Genomic DNA, 27161 nt, shown 5'->3' on the forward strand with positions numbered 1-27161 from the left:
AATCTTCAAGTCAAGATAGATGCAAATAATTATGAGGATACTTTGTACTTTGATAGCACCTTCCAGAGACTTAAAAGCACTTTGCAATTAATTAAGCTCCAACATTCTGTGATGTAGAGATTAGTTTAGTTTGACAGATGGGGAAACCAAGGTAAAGAGGTAAGGATGACTTGTTCAAAGACACAAGACACTAGCAGAGTCAAGAATAGACTCTCTGGGCTACGGATACCCAGTCTCCTGACCTAGCCAGCAGGCCACCTAACCAGCAGTTGCTGCTACATCCACCCTCTCATTTTTTTGGCAAGTTGTGGAAACAGACAGAAGACCCAACAGCAATCATGATAGATGATCCCTGTGTCTAGATGTGGGTCTGTTTCATTCTCATGGCTCCTAGGTCAGGGCTATTTAATAACCGCAAATTCCCTGTTCCCCTATCACCAAAATATATTTGTAGGGTAGAACCTAACAATAAAATAGTTATGACAGTGAGAGGAAGTAATTTGATTATGAATAATACATTTCACCCCAAGAGATCCCAAAGTGCTTTACAAACTTAACACACTGATTTGCAAACCATGCACAGAGATCACTACCCCAGTCACAGAGATGCTGTTCCATCTGTGGTGCAACATGGCATTTGTTTAACAATATAGATTAATGTCACAACAATAATCTATGCCAGGAAGGGACAAACAATGTATCCACCTGAATCCACAGGGAGGCTTGTCATAATATAATCACCCAAGCTGGCACTTAGGAGACGCAGTCATTAACAGTGTACATTTAAACAAAACCCCCACACCTGGGCACACATGATGATGAGGTCAGTGTTGGTTCTCAACCAGTCCAGGAACACCTTGACAGTCGGAAGCAGACCCTCATTGGTTATGATCTCTAGTTTCTCTTGGAGGGATCTCTCATTCCTACAGGATTTGTTACTGGTGATGCTCTCTTCAGAGTCGGACAAGTCATCTGAAACAACAAAGAAAAGAGCAAAGACACCATGCATTAAATACCAAGTAGAGACCTGGTAAGAAACCATGTTGGTATTTGCACAGCGAGTCACCATTGTAGTGGGAAGGAAAAGATGCTTCAAAATTCCCTACTTCATCCGCACACATCCACAACAGCAGTTTACTGACTGGTGTAACTATCCCTTGGATGGCAGGAGGCTCATCATGCTGACCAGTACAGTCTCACTGTTTCCTTATACTCTGTCTGCCTCTCCATCTGTTCTCTCTTCTCTTACACTTAGATTGCTCCTTGGTGCAGGGTCTGTCTTTTGTTCTACAGCTGTACAGCCCCTACCACTAGGGGATCCTGGTGCATATCTAGCTCTCTAGGCACTACAGTAATACAAATAATAAAGTAGTAATAAACTAGTGGCTAGAAGAACAGTTGACATACTTGGGAGCGATTCCCAACTTCCCCATATTAACTGTGTTATCCTAGGCAAGTTAGTGACCCTCTGACCCTGCCTGCCTACCCTTTCTTCAGTGGGGACAAGAATGCTTCTTTATTTCACCTGCATCAAGTGCCGTGATAGCCTTATAAAAGTGCAAAGTTGAAGATTAGTCAGGGAAAGGCCTATGTCTTCCTCTGTCTGGTACAACATGCTGTCCGTGTCTGTGTGCTGCAGGATCCCAAAGTGCTTTGCAAATTGGACTCAGTTCTACTAGCTCAGTCAAAGTCCACCTCTTTTGGAATTGACGCTCATTCAGCTGAAACCTGTTATATATGACCCTCTCCATCCAGTACATGCAGCTGTTTTCAGCACAATTATTTAACACTTCCTGCTTTATAAGTTTAATTTATGATGCACGAATACTGATCCTGGTCTAAAGAAAGAGCAACCCAATCGTTCCACAACTAACAGCGAATTTACAAACCAAGACCCACTTTTAGAGACAAACCCACCACACTTAAGGTTACATGGCAAAAGCCAAGAATGAATGGCCATGGAGGGGTGGGGTGAGTTTTGTATCCCCACAGAAAGAAAGTTGTACTATCAATAGACATGAACATCTAGTTAGAACTTGCCCAACAGAGGTACAGGAAGGAAATGAAAGCTAGACAGGCAGGGAACCAATGTAAAGAACAAGATCCATCCCTCTAGAGTTCAGCAAACCCTCTAAAGCTACGCTAGTCCTGCTAAAGATCTCTCTCAATTGTGAATCTCATTCAGTTATCACTTGATCTAGCATATAAAATACACTTCCTCCTCTACAACAAGACCCTACATTCCTCATTTCCTTACCCTTAATCAGGCCCCTACAAAACTGTACAGCTCTCACTTTGGTTGGCAGAACAGTGCTGATACAGCTGCAAAAAAGCCAGCAGATTGAAAATTCCTGCAGCTGCACCATAGAAACCAAGAAACAAAGCAGGAACAGCAGCAAGCCACCCCCAAGTTTAAGAAGAGATTCTGAAGCAACTGTGTGGGTCAGTATTAGGTGCAGCTGGGTACCTCAGATGGAGCAAGGGATGGGTGGAGCAAGGCTATTTAACTGCTGAGGCTCATCAGTTCTGACAGATCCATAATATTCTGCAATTCTATAGTTCCTCATACGCGAGGATCTCAAAGTTATTTGGAGGCTCCTTTACTCACAGAAGGAGACTGAGCAGCGGAGGTGAGATTAGAACCCACGTCTCTCAGCTTCCAATCCCTCATTCTAACCACTAGACAAACATGACTGCTTATTAATACAGCAATAATCTTTCATCAATCCATCGATATCAGCAGTTAGTGACCAATTTCTTAGGCATCCAACCCTGGCATAGTCAGAAGCCACATAGCATTCTTCAGCATTGTTTGGAAGGCATAATTAGTCAGGAGGGGTTTGTCCTTATACGTGTGCACAACTGAGCCGGAGAGTTCAAAGCAAGACAACACACAGGTTAATTCAACCTTGCAGTTGAGAATTTAAATGTACAAATGTCATGAAATTCAAAACATTCCCACAGCAGCATCAGCTGTGTGCCCCCACTGCACACAGAAAGCAAAACTTCAACAGAATAATTATTCTTCACTTTTCCTAACTGCACTGCACTTCCTTTCAAACTGACAAAGCGTTGAGGAGTGCTGTTAAATGGTTATCTTGTTTCACACCAGCAGTGGTTGCAATATCTCTATATACAATGCCTGTGAAGTACTTTGGGATCTCTGGTATGAACAGCAGCATTATAAGAATGCAATACAAAATATTAACAAAACTTATGTGCAATGAGGGGACATGGTTACAATCACGGGTAGAACCAAAGCTTTGGAATTTCCTGACCTATGGGATGTTTGAATTTTCAACCAGAATGTTGCATCAAACCCATCCCCCTTCATTCTCTGTATTGATTGTGAATACAATTAGAGAGAGAAAAATATAACAGTGCCTTATAACAGGCTACAGAGTGTATAATTCTAAAGAAGAAATATCGGCTAAGCGCCTGCAACTCCCACCCTGACTAGCCCCTCTTCAGAGATCTTCCCACCCACCTCCATCAGGGAGAACTGAAGACAGCTCCCTCTGAAGTCGACCTACGTGAATAATGTAGCTGGAATTGATGCACATTAGGTCAACTTATTGCGGTGTCTACACCCCCTGAGTTGAGGGGAGAAACTCTCCCGTTGACTGATCTTATGCTTTTCATTCTGGTGGAGTACTGAAGTCCAGGGGAGAGCAATCAGCAGTTGATTTAGTGGGTCTTCACTAGACCCGCTAAATTGACCCCCGGTGGATTGATCACTGAGCATCCCTTGCCCCTCCGCCCCCCTCGAAGTGGAGACAAGCCCTGAGGCTCTGTCTATACTAGGATTTAATGGTGTGGCATTAGATCATGTCAGCTAGCTTGGTCCATCCCTTTCTAAATCTCCAGATTTGCTAGAGTACAACTTGCCTTTCCTTAACTAGAGTTTTAGAAGGTCTTAGTTAGCTCAAGCTGGCTAACATGATCTCACACCACACCTTTAGATCCTAGCCTAGGCAAAGCCTGAGTTCGTCAGAGTTGCATGCCCATGGAAACTAGGTTTGAGCATGATGCAAAATGCTTCCTTGCTCCCCAATACAAGGGAAGCTGGAAGGAGTGACTAACAAACAAGACCAGAATGGCTCAGGTAGTTTATCTGAAATACAAATAATGCACGTGTGTTATATCATCTCTTTTTCTAGCTGTTCTCTCCCAGAACATTACTTTGATTGAACAGTACACGTCACTGAATAGCTTTAAGAAAGCTGCAGTGCCATCTACTGTGCATCTAAAGTTAAAATCTGGCCCTACAAAACTAAAGACTGATGTGATGTTATGGTTGAGAGTGTATAGAAATTGCCCCTAACTCCACATCTCTGCTCCTTACATGTCATTCAGTCAAATCTGCTGACTTTTACGGATACATACAAGTTTTCACTTCTGTGGACTCTGCAGAGCTCACCCAGCCAGTACAGCTAGAGGAGAGTCACGTGGATTCTGTTTAGAGTCACCGGGAAATTGCCAAATCCCAGAATTTTTATGATTTAATAAGCAGTAAAACAGCCAAAATTTCAAATTCCGCTAGACTCTGCAGCACTAGCAAATTGAACAGACCTTTAGCTTTGTGAGCGGAAGTAATTTCATTGGGAAACACTGACAAAACACAGAACCAAAACTACTTTTATAGACATCCTGACGACTTTATATCGGCATTTAAACATTAATGGCCCATTTCTCCCTTACCCTACACCTTGTGCAGTCATTTTCACTAATCCACTATGAAACACCTGCAAATCAGAATAGTAGCATTTTGTACATACTTTGCACTGGTGTGAATGACTGCACCATGCAGGACAACAGAGAAGAATGGTGCTAAGTCTGCTTTTCACAGTACCACAGAAGTCAGAGATAAAAAAGACCTAGGGTACGTCCATCAATCTATCGGGGATCGACATATCGCATCTAGACAGATAGATTGACAGATAGCCGAACACGCTCCCGTGGATTCCAGAACTCCACCAGGGCGAGAGGCGGAAGCGGAGTCGACGGGGGAGCCGCGACAGTCGATCCCACACCGTGAGGATGGGAGGTAAGTCAAAATAAGATACGTCAACTTCAGCTACGCTACTCCCATAGCTGAAGTTGCATATCTTACACTGACTCTCCCTCCTCTCCCAGTAGAGACCAGACCCTAGTCAATCAGAACTGTTCCCTTTGAACAAGTTATAACAGCATTTCCCAAAGTTTTGAAAGTTGAGGCCCTTTCTAAGAAAATGAAATTCACCTCAACTCTTTGGCTACCCTGCAATGCCTGGTCCACACTACAAAATTATGCTGGCATATTTATGTCATCTAGGAGTGTGAAAAAAGGTACAGCCCCTAGCCAACATGTGCCAGCAAAACCCCCATGCAGAAGCAACTATACTGACAGGAGAGTGCTTCTATTAGCTTAGTTTGGGGAGGTGGCATAGCTATGCCAGCAGAAGAACTCCAGCCAGCTTAGGCTGCGTACTAGGGAACTATGCCAGCACAGTCTCTGTACTGCAGATATAGCTTTAATTTATACATCATCTCCACCCTGCAATCCAATCCTCTGCACCCCAAACTTTACGAAATGCTGGTACAGATCTTCATAACATGACCTTTCCTCTCCTTTCTTACATGCTTTGAAGAGCAGAGAAGTGTTTAAATGTCAACACTGATCACTCTCATTGGCATGTAAATCAGCACTCACTGAAATGAATAGGGCTGTTCAGACCACAGAGATACTATTTCAGACGACATCTCTGTACAAGTTACATCTGTTTCACATTTTGAAGGTTTTCTTCGCAACCATAACAGTTAGAGACTTTAAAAATAAAAGATGACACTTTCGAGAATTAAGTTCCACTGATACCTCCTCAGTTAGTCCTTTGCATCCCACAGGGTAATACAGCCCACACTCTGGGAAACACACTGATTTATGTCCCTCTGTATTAATAAATAAAGCCCCTAAACATCTAGTTGGAAATATTATTGTGCCTATTGCACAGAAGCTTAGAAATGATCTCAAATTAGTTCAATAAGTAAAGTTATCTCACTAAATTATTCTGTGTTAACAGGTTAATCGTATTTTATTACATCACACAGAAATACTACTCAACACTGTCCTGATGCACTGCCCTCTCCTTTTATGGTAACGTATGGAACTGGCCTTCCATGCATTAAGGGTGAAATTCATTCCTATGCAAACAGCCAGCCTATCCACCACTTAAGTCCCACTCTGGTCAAAACAGGGCTCCAGGCTGTGCATCATGCTGAATAATAATGTCTCACTGTTCTCACCCTATATCCATCTGTTGTCTCTTTTCTTATATTTAGATTGTAAGCTTCCTGGGGCAGGGGCCATCTTGGGTCTGTACAGCACCAAGTACAACAGGGCGTTGGTCCACGACTGGGTTCCCAGGTGCCACGGTAGTGCACAATAATGCACTATAGTGCTGCACAGGGATGGATTTCACTCCTCGAGAAGACTGCTATTGCTTAATCATTTTCTACCCAGATCTATGTATTCTTCCATGCCAGTAAAGATCTCATTTGTAACCAAGTATCCATCTTTACCTTGTTCAGGGAAGCCGGGCTTCTCCACATCCCCGTTGACACAAGGCTTGCTGTCCACTACCTCCTTCAAGGCAGCTGGTTCATGAGTTGGTTTCAAGAGGACATTGCTGAAAGTGGGGGCCAAGCGAAAGCAGCGTTTGGTCTGGAACAGCTGTGTGGACATGGCCTGGAGGTTACTGGCTATGCTAGCTTCATTAGTGCCCATGGACCCTGGCCCATTGACTGCAGCATCTGAATTCTCAGTCTTGGAGACACTTAGGCTTTTAGAGTCCACCAGCCCGCTCCCCTCCATGCAGTTTTTTAAGGCCTCCTTGGCCCCATTTTTCATGCTTTTGGTTCGGCCGCCTCCCTCCTCCCCTGCCTCATCCTCCATATCCTCCAGGTCGGAACGGGATTCCTGGCTGTTCATGTCTGAGTCTGTCTCCACATCAAAGGCTGTCTCCACCTCCTCGTCACTTTTCTCTGAGCCGCTTTCCGAGCCATCGCTGCCCTTAGTGAAGTCCTGGCTGGAGTCAGACTCGAAGCCCTCGCTCAGGTCACTCTCATCGACCTTCTGGGGATGGCGCCGGCGACGCAAGCAGGAGAGGCGAGAGTATTTCTTGCTCTTCTTGCTGTCCTTCTTCCTCTGCTCATCGCTGGGCCGGTAGTTGGCTAAGTCAGCATCTGCCTCCTTCTCAACGGAGTTCAAGGGCTCCCGGGTCTCTTGGTCATCTGCAAAAGACACCCGAAACAAAAACACTTGGAACTGTTTGACGTACAACCTACCCAGGTGGCCAGACTCAAGCCAGGGGAAGTGTCAGTGTCTCACTTCTATAGCACTTTTCATCAGAGGATGTTTCAAGGCACCCTTGGGAGATAATCCCTCTTTACTGATGGGTCGATGTTGGCACCGACAAGTGAAGCGATGCGAACCCCACACCCCGACCAAGCCCCAGTCACACAGAAACATAGAAGTTTAATTATGGACAATTCCTTTACCTCCTAATGGCATTTACTAATCCCCAGATCCATTCAGTAGCCAGCAGCAGAAGTTTATCCTAGCAAATACAAGGTGGAACACCTGTATCACACTGGTTTAAATCCTGCCCAAGTCCCACCTAGCCAAGTGAAAGCCATTTCCATTTGATGGCTGGTAGATGGGCAGCTAGCGTGAAATGAATGAACAGATCTCAATCCAGTTTCTAGTTATGGAATCCATATTATACAATCCATAATCAACATCCTTTTGTGAGTGATTTCAGCAGAAAGACTACGGAAAGAATGGGCCTCAGACATGGAGTCTGACCAGGACAAGACTGGAATACACAGGCAGAAGTCTAAAGAAGCTTAAATTCATATTGTCTGAGCTGCACCTGATAAGTCATTACCAGTCTTCAGGACTGCCACGCCAGTACCAAATTCATTTAAATACAAAAACCACTTTCTCCCCGCCCAACTCTCCAACGAAAAAGCCCACACAGTTAACTACAGAGAAAATTTTACTTCTTAATGGTCCTTTAGCAAGAGAAGAATACACACCTTTTACTAGAAGCACTAAACAAAATCGCTGACTGATAAAAAATGCAATCTTCTGCCAAGAATTCAGTCATCTGACCAGAGGCTAATTCGTTTTGGTTAAGACGAATTTACAATAAAAATCTTGGTTCAAAAACAAGCCTGTATTTTACTTTCCTATTAGAACGTGTTGCATGCATTTCAGATTGCTGACAATATAACAAAGGGGCAGGATACTTGAATGCATGCCAGAAGGTTTGAAATTAAAACCAAACTGCTACTCTCAGTAATCTTGGACTGAACTGGTCTAATCCACCTTTCTTATTAGGCTGATAGCACTCAGTGTTTTAAGATGCTTAACTCACCTTGTTTTATTTAAAACCAAGGCTAGGGGAGAATCTGCATCAACTATATACACACAATAGCTTATTAAATAACACTGCAGTGCAGCGGTATGTGGGAATTTTCTCAGCGGAATAGTCAAGATACAGGTTGAAACATTCGACTACTTTTATAAGGAAGGAAGGAAAGAAAGCTGAAGTTAAATTCCTCTTCTGCAGAAATGAATGAGCTACACAAGCATGCCATCATTCTAAAGATATACAGCTATTACTGTTCAGACTGGATATGTTTGGTGTGTTCAGTGGAACTGTTTAAGCCAAGCGATTAAGACCCCAGCATGACAACATTTAATTAAATTAACCTCAACTTATAAATAGTGAGTTATTCCCATCTTTAATTAGTGGTCATTACATCATCCCAATGATCTCTTGCCACATACTGGAGAGTCTTGTTTAATGTCAATCTTCAAGTACATTACTTGGGTGAAGAAAAATCTGAATTTCCATTTTCTCTAAAGATAGTGATTGGGCAGAATTTACAAAGAGGTGGGACTTCAGCTTTCCCCGAAGCTGAATTGACTTGAAAGAAAATAAAAAGCCTGATCCTATAGGCAACCTTGGAGACCCAAGACCTCTTGTTTATCCTACAATAATAGAAATGTAGGGCTGAAAGGGACCTCAAGAAGTCATCAAGTCTAGCCCCATGCACTGAAGCAGGACCAAGTAAACCTAAAACGTCTCTGACAGGTGTTTGTCCCACCTGTTCTTTAAATCCTCTAATGACAGGGATTCCACAACATCCCTATTCCAATGCTTAATTATCCTTATAGTTAGAAAGCTTGTCCTAATCTCTAACCTAAATCTCCCTTGCTGCAGATTAAGCCCATTACCTCTTGCCCTACTGTCAGTGGACATGAAGAAGAGATACTGAAGAATGAGCTGGAGAGAAATACAGAATGACTGTTCCAGACAACAGGGAATGCGCCTCTCACATGAGCTGTAAGATCATGAAATGGACAGAGGAGAAGAGTGCTAGATGAGCAGAGGACACAGGATAGGAAGGGGCCTGCTGGGTTGTCCAGTCCAGTCCCCTTCTATAACAGCCAACCTCGTCAAATAAGCCCATTCATAAAGTTATCAGAGGAGGTAACAAGAATGGCACAGACGAGATCCATGAGATCAGCTGGAGCAAAGCCAATGGAGAGTTTTAAAAGCCACGCAGGACTCATTTGAACTAGATCCTGAAATGAATGAGGAGCAAGTGGAGGCGTTACAAGACAGGGCGGACCCGCACTTTGACCACATCTGTGAAACTGAAGTCGTTGCTCAACAATTTAGCAAATGTCTCTCCAGTCTGACTGTGTCCCCACCACCTCCCCACGAGCTGCCTCTGAACCCAGAGGGTCTTCCCTATTTTTCATAGCAGCAGGCATCCCTCCGATATCCTCCCATGGAAGCATAGTCATTCCAGAACAGGGTACTCTAGAGTAAGAGAGGGGACTTCCTTTCCCTCGAGACTCAGCATACTACTTGTGCCTAGTGCTTCCCCCCTGGCCGTGAAGAATCAAAGCGTTTCAAACTCAGCTCTGCAAACCTAGAGCTGTGCACTGCACTATAAAGATCATACCGAATGCACTCAGGAAAGGGGCATGGTGGCCACATATAGGGAAGTCATTTGAGCTAACACAGCACTCACCACCTCCCTCCTCTTACCTGTGCCATCGCTCTGGAAGGCTGGAACTGGATTCTCCCCTTCTTCCAGTTCTGCCTGCAGGCGAATATTGACGTGGTTTATCAGATGAGAAAAGAGGGCCAGAGTGAAAGCAATGGCTGCACTGTACCGCTTTGAACCTGCAACAAGAGAGCACAGAGGTGAAGTGAATAGACTACCACAGTTCTGCGGCAAAATGGATGTCAAATAACATACGTTTAAGATTTACTGTCTAATTGCATGGGACACAGCCATCTTGACAAGCGGCATTGATATCCAGGGGTTACCACTTCCTGAAAACACTTCAATCCATAAATCAGCCCAAGGTGACATCCCTAGTATTTCACCTCTCACCTTAACGATAGGAAATAATAGTTTTTTATGCAGATCTTCCTATGATAGTGAAAAAAGTGGTAGCAAGCAGGATAACTGTCCTGTGTCTGAAGGATGCAAATACCAAGAAGGGAGAGAAGTTGCACACACTAACAATTCCTCTTCCTTCTTGGTGTTGACATCCTTCCAATACCAGATAGTTATCCTTCATCTACACTTTCCCAAAGGAAGTGATGGAAGCATCACTAATTAGGACACTTCACACTGAATTGGACACTAGAAAATACACTTCAGGGAGCAATCCTGACCTGCTCCAGGAGACAGATTTAGACGCAATTTAATAAGTCTTCTCCATCACTAACAACTAACAAATTAAGTTAGATTATAGGAGTTACCCAGTTTTAAATCAACCTGAGTAAAATGGGTCCTCTTATTCCAGTGGTCCCCAAACTTTTTCTATCATGGCTCCCCTTATCCATAATGGAATCTGTCCAAGCCCTCTGGGGGGCTGAGAGCCAGGGGCTAGAGCGGAGCAGATGGCAGGTTGGGGCTGAATGGCACTCTCTCCCTGCCCCCCATGGGGGCTGGATCAGACCCCGCACCCCACAGTTTGGGGACCACCGCCTTATTCTATGGAAGGTCAGTGTCCAGAATGGATAGGACATCTTGTTCAGCATTTATGTTCTTCAAGGCTATCCTCCTCTCACAGCACTATAATTCAATGAGCATTACCAGTGTTCGTTGTTAATGCACTGATTACCTGCCCTTTTGAGGCTGTGGACGCTCATTAGGCAGATGATCACCATGCGGAAGATGAGGAGGTCGGGAAGGAAGGAATATGCACTCTCATATTCCTCTTCGTCTTCGCTCGCTGAGCTCAGATTAGGAGGAGAAGGCAGGTAGAACAAGCAAAGGTTGAAATCCTCCAGCACCGACTGGCAAAGAGATGTTAGCTCAGAGTCCACAGAGCTTAACGTGGGGGGAAAACAAATTGATTTACTCTTCAAATGCCCTGCAGCAAGTTAAGTCTCAAACTCCTGGCAACTAGCATGTTCATGAGGATACTGAACGAAAACTGGTGCAAGCTCAGTCATCACTTAAGTCATTTAGAACAAGATAGGACAAGGCACTGGAGAATATTCTGAAGGGAACAATCATGCACAGGCAGGGGGAAGGACTAGATAATCTGAGCAATCTGTCCCATTCCTACAAAGTGTAAACTAAAGTGATACAATAAACAGCTATCGGAGCATCTCCTACACTGCCAGGATGGATCACTAGAGAATGAAGTGAGAGGCTCATCTCCTCGCTTTTGGACTGAGGGTGCTGTCTCCATAGCTGGCCCAGGCAGTGAGAAACCAGCCACAACTGGCCTTTCATTCCATTTAGTAATGGCCAGGATATTAAGCAGTAAACCAGCTAATTCTTCATTGATTAGATTAACATACTGACCTAATCAGCTATGGAAAGTGAGAAGGTTTCTACAAATCTGGAGCTCGATCTGAGGCTGAACAATGATCCTTAACACTCCTATAGCTCTTTTAACCTAAGGATCTCAAAGCACTTGAGAATAAGACACAAAAATTCCCCATGAGATGGATAAATATAAATAATTACTGGGCGACTTTCTTCCCACAGAGGTATGCCTGGGTCAGGAGGCACTATATGGCAATACACATCAATATATATAGTATCCTTCGTTATTAAGAAGAATGAACATTTCAGAATCAGTTATTTCTACTGTGTAATTAAAACATTACACTGTAACAGCCTTAATCGAGGGTCTTAACCTTTTTCCTTCTCTGATTTCCCACACCTGTTCTCCTCTGCAATCTCTCTCTCACACACACACACACACTCTCCAGAATCATTTGCAGCTGTTTGCTGCTTCAGAGGCAGCATTATGGGAATCAGTACAGTGGATTACAAGATGTTCCCAACTTCTAGAGAGAAACTGGCTATAAAACGTCCAGCAAATCCTCTTCAATGGGACAGCAGACATGAGCATTTGGGGGCGTTCTATTTCCTCTTCCGCCCTGAGACACTGACACCACCCACTGAATATGCATTACATGGAGTAACAGTGAAGTGTAAATCCAGGGTCAATCAGCACAAATCAATTCCTTAAAATGGGCAAGAGAATAAGAGTGTGTGGACTGCCCCCTAACAGAAATCAATCTGTACCAAACAGTATTTAAAGGGTTAACTTAGAGCCACCTGGAGTCTCTTGGCAGAGACAGAAAATCCAGGGAAAGCCATGCAACTGTACAAAGCTTTCCACTTATTCCAGCAGAAACAGGTTATGGAAAGAATAGCATCTTTCCCCTGAACAAGGTGGTTAGATTAAAGATGTTTATAAAGAACTGCTCTATGGTTCTGCAGGCGTGCAGACTGTGACCCTTTGCACCAATGTCATTCTGCCAATGCTTGATAGAAGCACAGATTTGAAGACTGGGCAAAGAATTCGAACACAGTGAGAGGAGCATCATAACACAAAGATGATACTGAGAGATTGAGAAGTCAGAACTTCCGAGTTCTACATTCACTCAGTCACTGATTTACCGAGCGATCACGGCTAAATGATTTAATCCCTGTGTGTGAAGTTTCTCTGTGGTGGTGATAATACTTTCCTCCCTCACAGAAGTGTTATAAGACTTCCCTGACATTTGGGATTCTTGACTGAAAGGCTCAATAAAGGCATCACTGAGATACGCTGTTCTGCATTTGTGGTGAGAATACAAAGCAAGTCTCTTCCATTTCTAATCTTTGCAGCTGCAAGTCACCTACAGAGGATAGAAGCTGTATGGTAACCTTACCTGCTTTTTGGCTGCAAAAGGCTCTCGAGATACATAAAGCTCACCAGCAACCTTTTAATGTCTTTGCATCTAAAGATTAAAGAGAAACACAGTTAAGTGAGTAACCCACCACTTGGCTGCAAAAGGATAGCAATGTTCTTATTCATGTACATAAATCAGGTTTCCGACGGATTGCTAGTAAGTTAGTTTATTCCTGGCCTCCCACCTTCACTATAGTGGCAAAATCTAGCTTGACCACACATCTGTGCCATCAGAGAGTCCTGCTTCGAGAAAGGGGCACTGATATTCCATCCATTTCAGAACTTATGATCCATGTTTAAACTTTGGAAACAAGAAATATACACAGGAGTTCGGACGGCAAAACTGGCAGGGGGGAGCATTAAAGGAAGTTAACGAGAATTCTGAGGCTGTTCTGTACTAAACAGAGCAAGATCTTAAGCTGTAAACGCAGAAGATGTCAGTATTCTCATGGATCAGCAGTTCTGGTTGAAGAATATTCAAGTCTCCAATTTTCATCCACACATTTACAAAATGTGTTCTCTCAATCCAAGAGCGGTCAGGAACCACTTCACACAACCAACCAACCAACCATATGTCAGGCTCTGGAGATGCAGAGTGGAAAAAACTGCATATTTACTGGCTATTTATCTGGCTCAGGCATTAGAATATCTGGAAGCAGGTGGAAGACATGAAGGAAAAAACTAGTCTGGATAATGCTTGAGAAGAGCACTAAGAACAGAACCAGATCATTAGCAGAAAATTCTAATGTATTAAAAATCAAGGCCAGATAAATGGAAACATGTTACTCACACTACTGACTTCCTATTAAATGCACCACGAATACTGCTCTACTAGATGGGTGATGGCTATATGGACTTTTCCTACTGCCTTTGCAGGAGACACAACTAGCAGAGAAGTATTTAAAACAAAGTAAACTGCTACATTGCTGACACAAGGCATTAGTGAATAACAGTGGGTTACAGTAGGCTGCTGAATTAGATGAAAGGGCTCTCAGTACCTACTTGATGGCAGAGTTCCCGTATTGCTTTTTATTTCGTAATGTGAAATTTAGTCCTTGTGACAGAATGACAGCCCTGGAGACTGAAGTCCACAGGCTGGATGTACATAGGCAGTAACAGTGCAAGCGTCCTACATATTCCACTTCACCAGTATGCCTCAATCCTGATCTGCAGCAACCAGCTCTAGGGATGAGAGGGGAATTCAACCTTTGCACCTAACCAATCCTTGGCCTCTTTCCCAGCGATCACTGCTGAAGTGGCCAATAGTGGGATCTAGACTGAGATCATCAAAAAAACAGCAACAACTCTGACTGGTGACTGATTTGAGCTGGATTTCTGCCAGACACTCCATACACTGTTTAAGTTCCCAGGAACCATACCCAGTGCCCTGTTTCTAAAGGAAGCCACTGATGATCGCATTCCAATACTTGTCCCAATACCACCCTCTTCTCTGTGTTCTTACCGTTTTTTGCTTGGAGACAGTTTCCTGGTTTCACATTTCTTCAGCTGGTGATACATTTTGGCTGCCTTGTCATACAGGCGCTTCAGGTTACCATAGGCACCTTCAAAGGACACTTCAGACTGGATACTAAGATACCAATATTATACAAACAAAAAGTTACTTTTCCACAGGGATTCTCACCAGTTACTTTTCGTGGCTTTGATTGGACTGTGCCACGAATCTTAGTGCTCAATTTTTAAAAGGTATTTTACATGAAGATAGGTCCCCAGTGAGACTCTTACAAAGCACCGAAGGGATAGAGGGATTTTTACGGATTTCAGTAGGCGCTGGGCACTGTGAAGGCGTGCACTCCCCCTTTAAGGGGCAGCCTGGGCTGTAATCAAGGAGACCTGCCCCACACTAGGACAGAGCTATTTAAACAGGAACAAGAAGCGAAGTACGACAGAGGGGGATAGAAGCCATGCAGGCTGCAGCGGGGGTGGTGGTGGTTTTCTCTCAGGCCAGCAGCTTTGTTCTGTGGACTTGAAATCTGGGAGGTGAACCACAGCCCTCAAGTGAGAGCCTTAGGAACTGTTTATTGTAATTACTCAGGTCTCGAACCCTTATTAAAAGGGGATATGCTATTTGGTTAGTGTGCGTTGGTCTCTCCCTTGTCCCAGGGAAATTAAAAGTGGGTCACACAGGCAGGGCCACACTAGATTGCAGGGACTTGCCTGCCCCTTTACAAGCACCTAGGTGCTTTTGAAAATCCCACTAGGCACCTTTCTTCATCTGTAAGTGCCTAAATATCACTAAAAATCTGGCCCTTCGTGTTTATTTAATCGGTGGCACGGTGGCCCTGTGATCCAGTACAGTCTTGTCAGGGAGGCAGCCTTCATCACCTCTCTCCACCAGCATTCCCACTAACAGCAGATGTGCAAGTAAATGGAGCAACACGTGAAGAAAAAGGAGAAAATCTGGCTCATTGACTAGGAGAGCAAATGAGGATGCTCCCTCCAGCCTCAGTATGTTCTGTAACAGACACTCACCAGCGTAAATAGCAGTAGGTAGCTTCCACATTGTAATATTTACTCCCTGCCAGTGTCCCCAGCTGGTTAAAGGGCATCCCTGTCATGAAAATTAAAAGGAGAGCGAACTAAGCCGGTGTTATTTCAAACAATCTTCATGCAAGAAGATCCTTTACATCTCACTACATTTCCGTTCATGATAGAAGGTGTATAGAACCAGCAGGTACAAAAGATATTAACAAAGCCATGTTGAAGAGGCTCTGGCTACTTGCTCCCTTCACCTTTTTCCACTCTGCTTCATGCTACCCTCACATCTTCCTATCCCTTCTCTGCTTGCTCTCCTTTCTCCTTCAAGCAAGTCCTCCTAGTCATCAATAATTCACCTGTCCCCTTCTCTCCTAAACTACTGTGCTGTCTGCCTGATTTGGATTTCATAGAATATTGGGGTTGGAAGAGACCTCAGGAGGTATCTAGTCCAATTCCCTGCTCAAAGCAGGACCAACCCCAATGAAATCATCCCAGCCAAGGTTTTGTCAAGCTGGGCCTTAAAACCTCCAAGGATGGAGATTCCACCACCTCCTTAGGTAACCCATCCCAGTGCTTAATCCCCCTCTTAGTGAAATAGTGTTTCCTAACAGCCAACCTAGACCTCTCCCACTACAACTTGAGACTACTGTTCCTTGTTCTGTCATCTACCACCACTGAGAACAGCCGAGCTCCATCCTCTTTGGAACTCCCCTTTAGGTAGTTGAAGGCTGCTATCAAATCCCCCCTCACTCTTCTCTTCTGCAGACTAAATAACCCCCGTTCTCTCAGCCTCTCCTCGTAACTCGTGTGCCCCAACCTCCTAATCATTTTCGCTGCCCTCCGCTGGACTCTCTCCAATTTGTCCACATCCCTTCTGTAGTGGGGGGACCAAAACTGGATGTAATACTTCAGATGTGGCCTCATCAGTGTCGAATAGAGGGCAATAATCACTTCCCTCGATCTGCTGGCAATGCCTCTACTAATACAGCCCAATATGGCACTGGCCTTCTTGGCAACAAGGGCCCACTACTGACTCATATCCAACTTCTCGTCCACTGTAATCCCCAGGTCCTTTTCTGCAGAACTGCTGCTTAGCCAGTCAGCTAAGGATTGCTAGAACATCTTAACTACATTTACAAAAGTGCTGTATAAGTTTAACATGCTATACAAATTTATCAATATACACCAATTATCCATACTTAGGGATCAGCCATAGCAACAACTCAACAAGGGAAAAGCCTTGTACTGTGTTTTTGTAACTGTACTCTTTGTAAAAACTGCCTCTAAGGACCACTCAGAAGCTTTAGCTTCTAATGAATGCAGCTGTTCGCTTAACAATACCTCTCTGAGGGGGCTCATTACACATGTGCTCCATGTTTCTGAGTGCAGCTCAAGTGGTTAATTTGATTTCTAAGCATCTATATAGTTCAGGCTCTTAGCTACCTCTCCTCACATCTGAAGCCCACAATTGAGATTGTCTGAGGCTTTTAATTAAAATTAATTTAATTGGAGGTCAGACTAGATGATCCTAATGGCCCCTTCTGACCGTAACGTTTATAAGACACCCTATTTCAATATCTGTATAGTGCTGGAAAGGCACACTCAGTCAGAGGCCCTCAACTTTGATTCTCAAACTCAGGATGTCAGACCTGGTAAGCCTTTCAGGGCATTCTGCAAGACCACTCTATTCAGCCAAGCTCCTTCAGGGCAGCTCAGGCAGTCTGCATATGTGCATATGCTTTGAGAGCATGACATGAGTATTACAGAAATTAAAACTAAATTTTAATTGCAACTGACTATTTAAAAGACATTAGACAAGAAAGCTATTAAATAAGTTCCTGTACTTCTATTGTACCTTTTGTCTGAGCCCAGAGTGTTTTACATGCACTAACCTTATAATGTAGCAAAATTTCCCCATTTTACAGGTGTGAAAACGGAGGCACAGAGTATTAAGTGACTTGCCCAAGAGGTTATAGTGGCACCTGGAATAGAACCCAGGAGTACAACTCCAGTCTCCCACTATGTTATATTTTCACAAAGTAACTGCTTTAAGTCAAAAGAGGAGCATGTGGTGTTATATCAGTGAGAAAAGTTGTATAATGCTCTGCAAAAGCAGCAATACATAGATGGATCTTGGTTGAGTCAGATAACTATGACATCACCACTTCCGTGTAAATTTGAACTTTTACGCCTGATGCGGCTAGAAAATAAGGGGAAAGTTACCTGATAAATCAAAGTCATGGTGGGAGTTAAAACAGAGATGCTTTCCTCTCCTTGGTTTGCCAGCAAGAGAGAGTCTCAAAGGGGAATTATGATACTGGATAATAAAACAAATCTCTCAAAAGTAAGAAACATAACGGTAACGCAAAGCAGAGCAATTGCTACAATAGAGTTTTCTTCCAGTCATTTTCACAAGAGGTTTAGGCTACGTGAGCCACGTTATTGTTCTGAAAGGCTCCTAAATTCATGGCAATTCACTTACCAATTTGTGGTGCAACAGAAAGAGCTTGATAGTAAAACCTCTCAGCCAACAGTTCCGTGTCCACACCTGCCAACTCATTCTGATAGCGAGCTGAAAAGAAAGACATCATGCACAACAGAAACCACAGGCTGCGCCCTAGTACTGCCCAGAGCAAAAAGAGAACAGTGTTGTGTTTAGCTGTGATGCTTGGAGTGCCTTTCCAAGACCTGAAGAAGAGCTATGTGTCACTCAAAAGCTTGTCTCTCGCACCAAGAGAAGTTGGTCCAAAACAAGATATTACCTCACCCACCCAGTCTCTCTAAGTTATTCATGCACATTCACATGTATTTTCATTCCTTCACATGCACACACAGATATTCAACGAAGTTAAATCATGTCACACGCTCACTGCTTGTGATTGTGACTGAGAGATACAGACACAAGTCCACTACAGAATGGACCAACACATGTGCATGTTTCGTACTAACTATTGAAAAGCCACAGCTTTGTTATTATCACCCTGCACGAGATTCAATTTAGAATTCTGCACGTTGGGCCAAATTCTCATTTATGCTCAGGCCTCCTTGCACCCTTCAGGCTTGGTCAGGCCTTAGAGTGTACATGGTACGTTATGCCCACTTTAAGGACTTCATTAAAGTTCCAGAGCAGTGAAAGTGAAAGTCAGACCCTATGTTCTTATACAGAAACAGATTCAGACCCACAACACTTGCACATTTCTAAGTAAATACCATACTCCATGTCTGCTGGCACTAAGATGGGACCTCCACATTCTGTAACAGATCTGTTACCTGAGAGGGTTTCACTTCAAATCTGTCAGTGACAAATGTGTGTAAGGTCCTGTCTATACTGTCGACGGTGCCGCAGCTATACCAGACAATCCCCTACTGCATGAGCAGCCTACAGTGATTGAATGGGCTTTTCCATTACTATAGAAAAACCACCTCCCTGAGCGACAGTAGCCAGGCTGATGAAAGAATTCTTCCATCCACCGGGGTTAGGTCAGCACAGATATGGCACTCAGAAGTATGGATTCTCCCCTTCCCCCTGAGCAACACAACTGTGTCAATCTAAATTTTAAATGTACAACAGGCCTAACACAAACCAGTGTCTGCAAGGAATTATCGCTGGTGACTAATGATCATGGTATCAGTGTTATGAATGCAACAGCTTTCATATTTTAAAGGTCCCCCTGCAAGAAAACACTGCTCTTACCTAAATCTCCCAGATAAACCAGACATCTGTGACACGCCATCTGTGCCCACTCCATTTCTTTCCCCGATGCAGATACAGGTTTCTTGCAGCCTACATGAGAAATACCAAATCATAACACATTCGTGAGTGAAGACGGCTGGAAAGAGGCAGCAGCAGCCTACATTTCTTCATGAGATACATGACAGTTACGTGAATGCAAATCAGAGATCACACACTGAGACCGGAGTGCTCGCCTTTGTCTGTGTTTTATTATAGATCAATGCAGGCTTGTTTCAGGCTACCAGGTTGCGCAAGACTCATGCAAACAACATATCCTTTTTTTTTTTTAAAGCCACCCCACTTCTCCTAAGGACAGTATGCTACACTGTTCTACAGCAATCATCAACAGTGCTCCCTCACTCATTTGTACTGAAGCCCAGGGCCAGAACTTGTACCACTAAGCCACTAGAAATGTGGTGTGCATTCAACACTGGATAAGCTTGGAGAGATTGTTAAAAGAATACAGAGAAAAAGGAGGAGAGAAGATGAGATGACAGATAACAGGGGAGGAAGAGAAATAAAATGGGTGAAAGGGATAAAGAACAAAATATATTCCTGTAGCTACAGCGCCAGCAATCTTACAGGGAAAAATGCCTCCAGAAAAAAACAACTCAGACATTGGGAAGTGGCAGGAGCAACAAAAGAGAGGTAAAATCAGCTGATCTGAAGCTACAGGACAGATTTTTTTGAAACAACCTTCCATCAGCACCTTCTCACCAGCCAGTGATCAGTGAGGAATGTGTTCTCTTTATTTACAGGCATTGCATAAGTGATATTTTACCAATACGCTGACTCCGAAGTTGTGCCTATAGCTGATGGTGAACCTACAAATAGTTTTACCATGTACATCTGTAATCCCCATTTACGCCACCTAGCCTCCTCCCACTTCCCCCATTTTTAGTTATCTGCACGACTCTTCCTCATCCACCACTTTTAATGATGCTGCAGTGTTTAATTTTCACTATATGCTTACGATATCTACATGCTATTGTATTCTAACTGCAAATGTCTGCAGCAACTTAGAGGACAAGACCTGTGGAAATGCAGTCACTTATCAAGGACTACAAATCCAGCCACAATTTAAAATAGGATTTATCAGCTCTACAGTATCATGAAAATGTTTCTCATAGCAACATTTGCTAATGACATCTGCCTTTTAAACGGATGTTTCAAAGCCAACTGCAATACAATCATCTTCCACCAGCTAAGAACTAAACACAAACAAGTAAAATATTCCATTGCTAGATACATGTGGATATCTCTAACTCCAAATTCTTTTTTTTTCCACTTTAATCCCTCTCAATGTTTCACTATTCCCCCTTCTCATGTACATAATAAATAATAATGATGATGATAACAATTATACAAAAAAATCAGCTTAAGTTTCAGCTCCATTTCTGCAACTGGAACCACATGGATAGACCTCTGATGTCAGAAGTGCAGAGGTTTGCCTAGATTCAACTGCAGCATCAAGAGTCTTAGTACATGCATGCGGGATAAAGAACACAAATGTAACACACAGAGGGAAGGAGATAACAAGAGTGCAACACAATTTTGTCACTCTTTATAGCCAGAGGTAAGTGCTTTTAAAAAATTGTGTTGTAAGATCCGCCATAGTGAACATTAACACTTGCTAGAGGATTTTCTAAGAGCAGTGTGACTGCAATAAAGAATATTTTCCACCCCTCGTTTCATTACCAAAAGTTTTAACTTGAAAATAAAAGCTGAGCAGACTGTGTTTTGAAAGATAACAAGCCAATGAGAAAAGAATAATCCTCTGCATTTTGAAACAGAGTCAAGTAATTGCAAGGGGGAGCCATCTGCTCATGACTCTTGGATCAACCAAGAGCGAATACACATCAGGCACTGACCTATCAGTGGGTCGGTTACGTGAGTCCAGTCAATACAGCACTGCAACTCCAGTTGATAGTGAGACTGAACGTAGAGAAGAAGGTGTTGGTAAAATCCTATGCCGGCAATTAGGTGCGTCCGGTATGCACACTCCAGGGTGCTGCGGCTGTGAATGTGCTGTAGAAAACAGAAACAGGCAGCCAAGTGAGAGCCTGTTAATGCAGTTCAGTAAGATTCCGGCCGGCAATATGAGTTGCACTTGCTAAAACAGAGGAAGCGGGTGACTCACCTTCTGCCATTCTCCCTCAGTTCACTCCACCTTCCTGCTCAATACCTAACCAGTACTGTTAATATCTAGTATTTGACAGGTGTAAATATCAAGAAAGGAGAAATTATTTAGGCACTATACAGCGGAATAACTAGGAATAATGGACTACTAATAAATTAAAACACAAGCTGAGAATCAGGAAATGTTTCCTATTTCCATTTTATTCTTCCAAGGGAAATGGTGAACGATCCATTAGCTTGGGAAGAGAGTGAACCAAATGCTCACAAGAAAAATCATTTGTTGGCTGGGGGGAAACAGATTATATCTAGGAGATGTTTCAGATCTCTACCCTTTATGAATTACCTGACGGCACTGATTACATTATCATTATGCATTTAGCCACCAACACCCTCAGGTGTATTTAACAACTATCAAAGATAAGGTTATTTTGCATTGCCAGAAACCTGTTTCCAGAAGTACTAAATCAAACCTTCCCTGACCAGCCACACTCAACAGGCCAAGATGATTCTACCTCTCAGAGCAGTCCATACTGCAAGAAAAGGTATGCTTTTAACTTGGGTTAAAATAGCAGTGAAGACAGCAAATTAGCTTGTAACTCAGGTTAGCAGACTGAGTTAAAGCCCATGGAGTTGCACTCAAGTTGCTACACCAAATTAAAAGCAGAGTTGAAGCGTCTTCACTGCTATTTTAACCCGAGTTACAAAAACACTTTTTTTTGATAGTGTAGACACACACTCAGAAGCATCCCACCTAAAAATCAGCAGCATTAATCTTTCTTCCTTCCATGGTTCATCTGATTTACTATTGTGGGACACTAGGATGGAAGATCTGAAGGACTTGTGCCTCTAGTAAAAACACACACATATTTACATTCACACGCACAAAACTCAAAGTGAATTTACTTTTTCAGAACGTTTTCATTAACTAATTGCTATCTGTACATAAAAAGAACAGGAGTTCGTGTGGCACCTTAGAGACTAACAAATTTATTTGAGCATAAGCTTTTGTGAGCTACAGCCCACTTCATCAGATGCATCTGTACATAGTGAGGCACTGAAACAAACCAGGGCTTTCATTCTATAACACTACTAATGGCATTTCACTAGATGGCGAAGATGATCTTGAAGCCAATACATAGAGCTGAGAGTCAGGAAATCTGGATTTTATTCCCAGCACTGCCACAGACTTGCTGCAATAACCTAGGCAAGTCACAACACCTTGTACCTTGCTTCCTGGCCTTGGTTTTTTGTTTTTTTTTTAGAAAGGTAAGCATACACCTTGTGATCTGAACTGTGATATCTGAGCACTCGTTTTCAATACTTCCCTCCACCACAGAGGTCCTATAGTCACATTCATTAATATGGTATTTGTAAAGAAATTTGAAGTCCTCAAATGAAAGGCACCAGGAAACCTCAGGTCACTATAAAGCAGAACATGATTTAGATAAGAAGAGTATGGTATTCCAATTAGAATGAAGTTCATTTTACACTCATCTGGTAAGATCACCAGGATAAGGTGCATAGCACTATATAATAAAAGTGATTTGACTTTCTAGATTCTCTCTAGCATGAAACTAACCAGCACTTCTCTAGATCTTCACATGAATTGATTCTGACACCTGCTTCACATGGAGATAGTGTTCTTATTTTGGAGATGGGGAAATGGATGCAACCTGATTTGGAGAGGCTCTCTGCACCTAGACCTCCAAGGCCATAACCATTTGTCCATGGTTAGAAAGGAAGTCTATGATAGAGCCAAGAATAGGATTCAGGAGTTTCTGGCTTGCAGTCTTGTGCTCGAACCTTGTTTCCAAATAAATTAAGCCATTAACATGTCACAGAACAAGAATTTCTGGCTCAGAGGCACAGATACCTGCCTTCTTATTCGTTTTAATGAGCTGGATAACTTCATAGTAAACCTTTCTCCACAGCAGTTCCTCTGCTTTTCTCCCATAATCCACCGGATGCAAGAACATCAGCTTCACACACAACTCTCGCAACCTGAGACACAGAGCACAAAGTTTACCATTCCATTAGCTGCAGTAGCCACTTACATAACCACAAGCACATGAGTTAGGGACAAAGGAAAGCCTGAATGTCATTGAAGGGGCAGCATGGCCACCTAGTGGCCACGCACTCTGGTCACTCACACTCCAGATTGAGGGAGCTGTACAAGTTTGTCTCATCTTACGCTGGGGTTACGTTCTGCAGTCAGCACGTAAAGCGAAAATTGTGTATAGTCAAAATTACATGGAGAGTAATGGCGGACGGAATCGCCCCCACTACAGAAACAGTATTTAAATCGTTGTTTCTCTTTTGTTTTTCTTGCTTTTGCCGACCGCATGAAGCTGAAATCGTGCATGTTAAATGCACCTAAGATGTGACAGACCTGTATGTATCCATCTCTCCTCATCTCTAAGCAGGGAGCCATTCTTACGCACAAGTAATAAGACTGTTTGTGGCCTGCTATGGGACAGCCCACTCTCACCATACACACATCACCTCAAGACCAGAGAGGCAAGAATTTCTCAAGCTCACCCCTCCAACCACCCCCTAAGCCCTGCATGTTGTTGCAGACTCTCCAGCCTTGCAAGTCTTTTGAGAGTGGAAGAGGGACAAATATATTTTTAAGCAGCGATGTGTTCAGAACCGCACAAGAAGCTTACAGGCTAAAATTAGATAATAATTATGCAAATGAGGGAGTCAATGAACACGTACAATTAGGCTAGCACTCTTACCAGCCATTTATCAGCATCCAACCTGCAAGACACTTTCACAGAGAAGTAAACACTAAAGCAAGCCACATAATAAATGTCCACAGCAGGGAAACTAAAAATGTTGTCAGAGTAGCATTTATATAGAATGAAACCTACACTAAGCACCAATCCCAATAAGCAATCACTTTTAATTATCCCTCTATCGCTTCCAGTACATTTTTTTTCAACCATGAGATAAAGAATCCTCTCTACTAGGCAAGAAGTTTATTTTATTTATCTTTTGCTGGAAAATTAAAAGGGGCTTCACTTTATATATATGAAATCCCTTCACTATACAGGTATTTTAAGATATTGTAATTACAGAATTATAAAACCAGATCATCATTCACCGCAGTGGAAAAGACATCTCTGTTTTGTCAGAGCCCCAGTCATGAACCAGGGCAACGTTGCGTTAGGCGCTGTACAAAGGGAACATGCAAAGAGGTAGTGTGTACTTTGCTTGACAGGTGCACCACAAATTCAGTTCCCTGTGAAACTGCTGAAACAAAGCCGTGTGTAACTTAGCACATTAGATTTCTCCTACCAAAAATTAAATTATGGCATCTGCCCAACTTACTTGTTCCTTAAGCTGATGTTCTCTGGCTTGAACACTTCTTGATAAGCTGCCTTGTTGCCGAGAATGAGATCCAGTCTATGAACTGCCTCCACCACCGCTCTGCCAGACAATACAGAAAGAAGAGCTTCAGGATAACAATTCATGTGAGGGCCTTCTATGAGATCCAGGATCTACCCTTGATAGCTTCAGTTAGGGAAGATGCCTGGTCTATTTAATATTATCATTAATGAACTGTACCACCCCACATCACACCAACTGATCTGCTATTTTTGAACAGTTCTATTATCCTTAACAGCTTATGGAAAAAAGAAAGATCTTATGTAACCAATAAAGTATATGCTAGAATTCATCTGCTCAGCTACTGGGTACCACTGCCTGATGTGTCAAATATAAAGTATTTTTGCACAAGCAGACTTAAATGAGACAGACTTCTATTGATACACTATTGTGAACTTTTAACCTCTGCTGTTAACAAAAGAAATATTGTCAAAACGAATTTGTTTTCAGTGATTACAGGAGGGGGTTAAGGATCAACAGTCCTGTATTTCCTGTTCCTGTTCTTTTGTTGACTTGCTGTGTGACCTTGGACAAGTCACTTCTTCACCTTCATTGTGGTCCACTTTCCCCATCATTGTTGTAGTGATTCATTAATTAATAAGTGCAAAGAACTTTGAGATCCTTGGAAGAAATGTGCTCCATAAGAGCCAAGTATTATTATGCTTCTGGCAGAACAGTTTAAAACACCTGAATTAAAAACAGAATGTTTTCTCCGAAGCCAGATGCAACATGGAGCAGGCAACATCAAGTGTACCATCAATGCAAAAACTGCCTTCATGAGTCACTGCTTGAAACTCCTGGGTCTCCTGGAGAAGAATGCAAACGTATGTAAAATACAAAAGTATGTGATGATCCAAAGATATGAACTAAGCTGACTGGCCAAACCGATTTCATCCAACTGCACCATAATCAAAACCAAGACTCTGGTAAGTATCAACAGCAAACGTCAGTAGAGGCAGAAAGCACATTGACTGATACCTAAAAAGGGAGTTCAAGAAAGCAAAATTTAGCAATGACTAATTCAAATCCACTCTATTACTTAGGGTCTTCTTTTTAACTTCTGCCTCTCAACCCTATAACTTGGCAGCCACTGGACCAGCTATGGTAAACAGCCTACCTACCTTTTCACTCATCCCTCACATCCTCTCTTTAAAATACAGCTCCCAACTCCCCTTTCCTCCATCCCACCAACAACCTGCAGGCTATCAACCATACAGGAACTCTTTTCCATCCAGAAACCTCTTTACTTGTCATTGTTCATCCACTCTGAAGATACTTTAACATTTCCATTGCTGAATTGAGAGATTTTTCCTCAAACAAGAAGTTGAAGATAGACAAACTGTACTGTAAGCGAGGGATAAGACAGACCAAATATGGGCTACACAAAGCAGAACATTAGCCACTTCTGCTGCCATCCTCCCCCACAAAAAATCCCTATCACTAGCATAAAGCAAATCACCCCACTGAAACTTCCCTGACCTTTCTTCAGAAATATGCACAGATGGACGCCAGACAGTTTGTGTAGAGGACTTGCACATAGGCATCTGCAAGCAAGAACATGCAAAGATCGATTCTAATGGGTAGGCTGAAACTAATAACTGTTTCCTTGAAAACTACAGAAGTCAGTACAAGGCAACAGACAGTTTCACATGCTGCTCTTTCCGAGCAAATCAAGTCTCCTTTATGAATGCACAGGCTGAAAAGTAATCTCGCAAAAAACTTTTCAGGATGCCAGAAAGACAAAAATATCCATATCTCACATGACACCCCAAAAGACTAATTTGTCCAAGAGATTAAGGATCTTTAACTTAAATTTCTCTATGCCGTTTTCAGCTCCAGGAAGAAAGGGGTGCGGGGCAGAGACTGAAATGATTCTCTCCCTATACAGAATCATTGTTTGTAAAGTAATGGATTGGGAGATGAAAACATAGCTAATGTACATATTCTATTTTGTCTTGCATTTCTTCATGGTTGAGAATCACACACAAAAAAGTATGTTATGAATACTTCACCACCTTCCACCCAAGGACCTCAAAGCACTTTACAAACTCCAATCCAACCTCATAATAGACCTGTGAGGTAAACAGGCAACATACTCATTTGCAGGTGGGGAAAGAGAGGCACAGAAGC

At 42.9% G+C, this 27161-nt stretch overlaps 1 protein-coding gene across 3 annotated transcripts in view; it reads right to left on the bottom strand.

The window, feature by feature from the left end:
• Window positions 1-27161, bottom strand: part of SMG5 (SMG5 nonsense mediated mRNA decay factor) — a 47802-nt gene that overhangs the window by 14435 nt on the left and 6206 nt on the right. For 2 of the 3 annotated variants that reach the window (XM_030542575.1, XM_030542578.1), the window contains exons 2-13: window positions 24975-25073; window positions 23519-23642; window positions 21374-21530; window positions 19464-19553; window positions 18252-18341; window positions 15764-15842; window positions 14736-14861; window positions 13254-13322; window positions 11198-11406; window positions 10107-10244; window positions 6553-7269; window positions 803-972 (exon numbers count right to left, since the gene is read on the bottom strand). In XM_030542575.1, the coding sequence (XP_030398435.1) occupies window positions 803-972; window positions 6553-7269; window positions 10107-10244; window positions 11198-11406; window positions 13254-13322; window positions 14736-14861; window positions 15764-15842; window positions 18252-18341; window positions 19464-19553; window positions 21374-21530; window positions 23519-23642; window positions 24975-25073 (2068 nt within the window). The remainder of the gene's footprint in view (window positions 1-802; window positions 973-6552; window positions 7270-10106; window positions 10245-11197; window positions 11407-13253; window positions 13323-14735; window positions 14862-15763; window positions 15843-18251; window positions 18342-19463; window positions 19554-21373; window positions 21531-23518; window positions 23643-24974; window positions 25074-27161) is intronic. The other variant, XM_030542576.1, reaches the window with a different exon arrangement.

The sequence above is a fragment of the Gopherus evgoodei genome, chromosome 24, assembly GCF_007399415.2.
Source record: "Gopherus evgoodei ecotype Sinaloan lineage chromosome 24, rGopEvg1_v1.p, whole genome shotgun sequence".
Classification (NCBI taxonomy): Eukaryota; Metazoa; Chordata; order Testudines; family Testudinidae; genus Gopherus; species Gopherus evgoodei.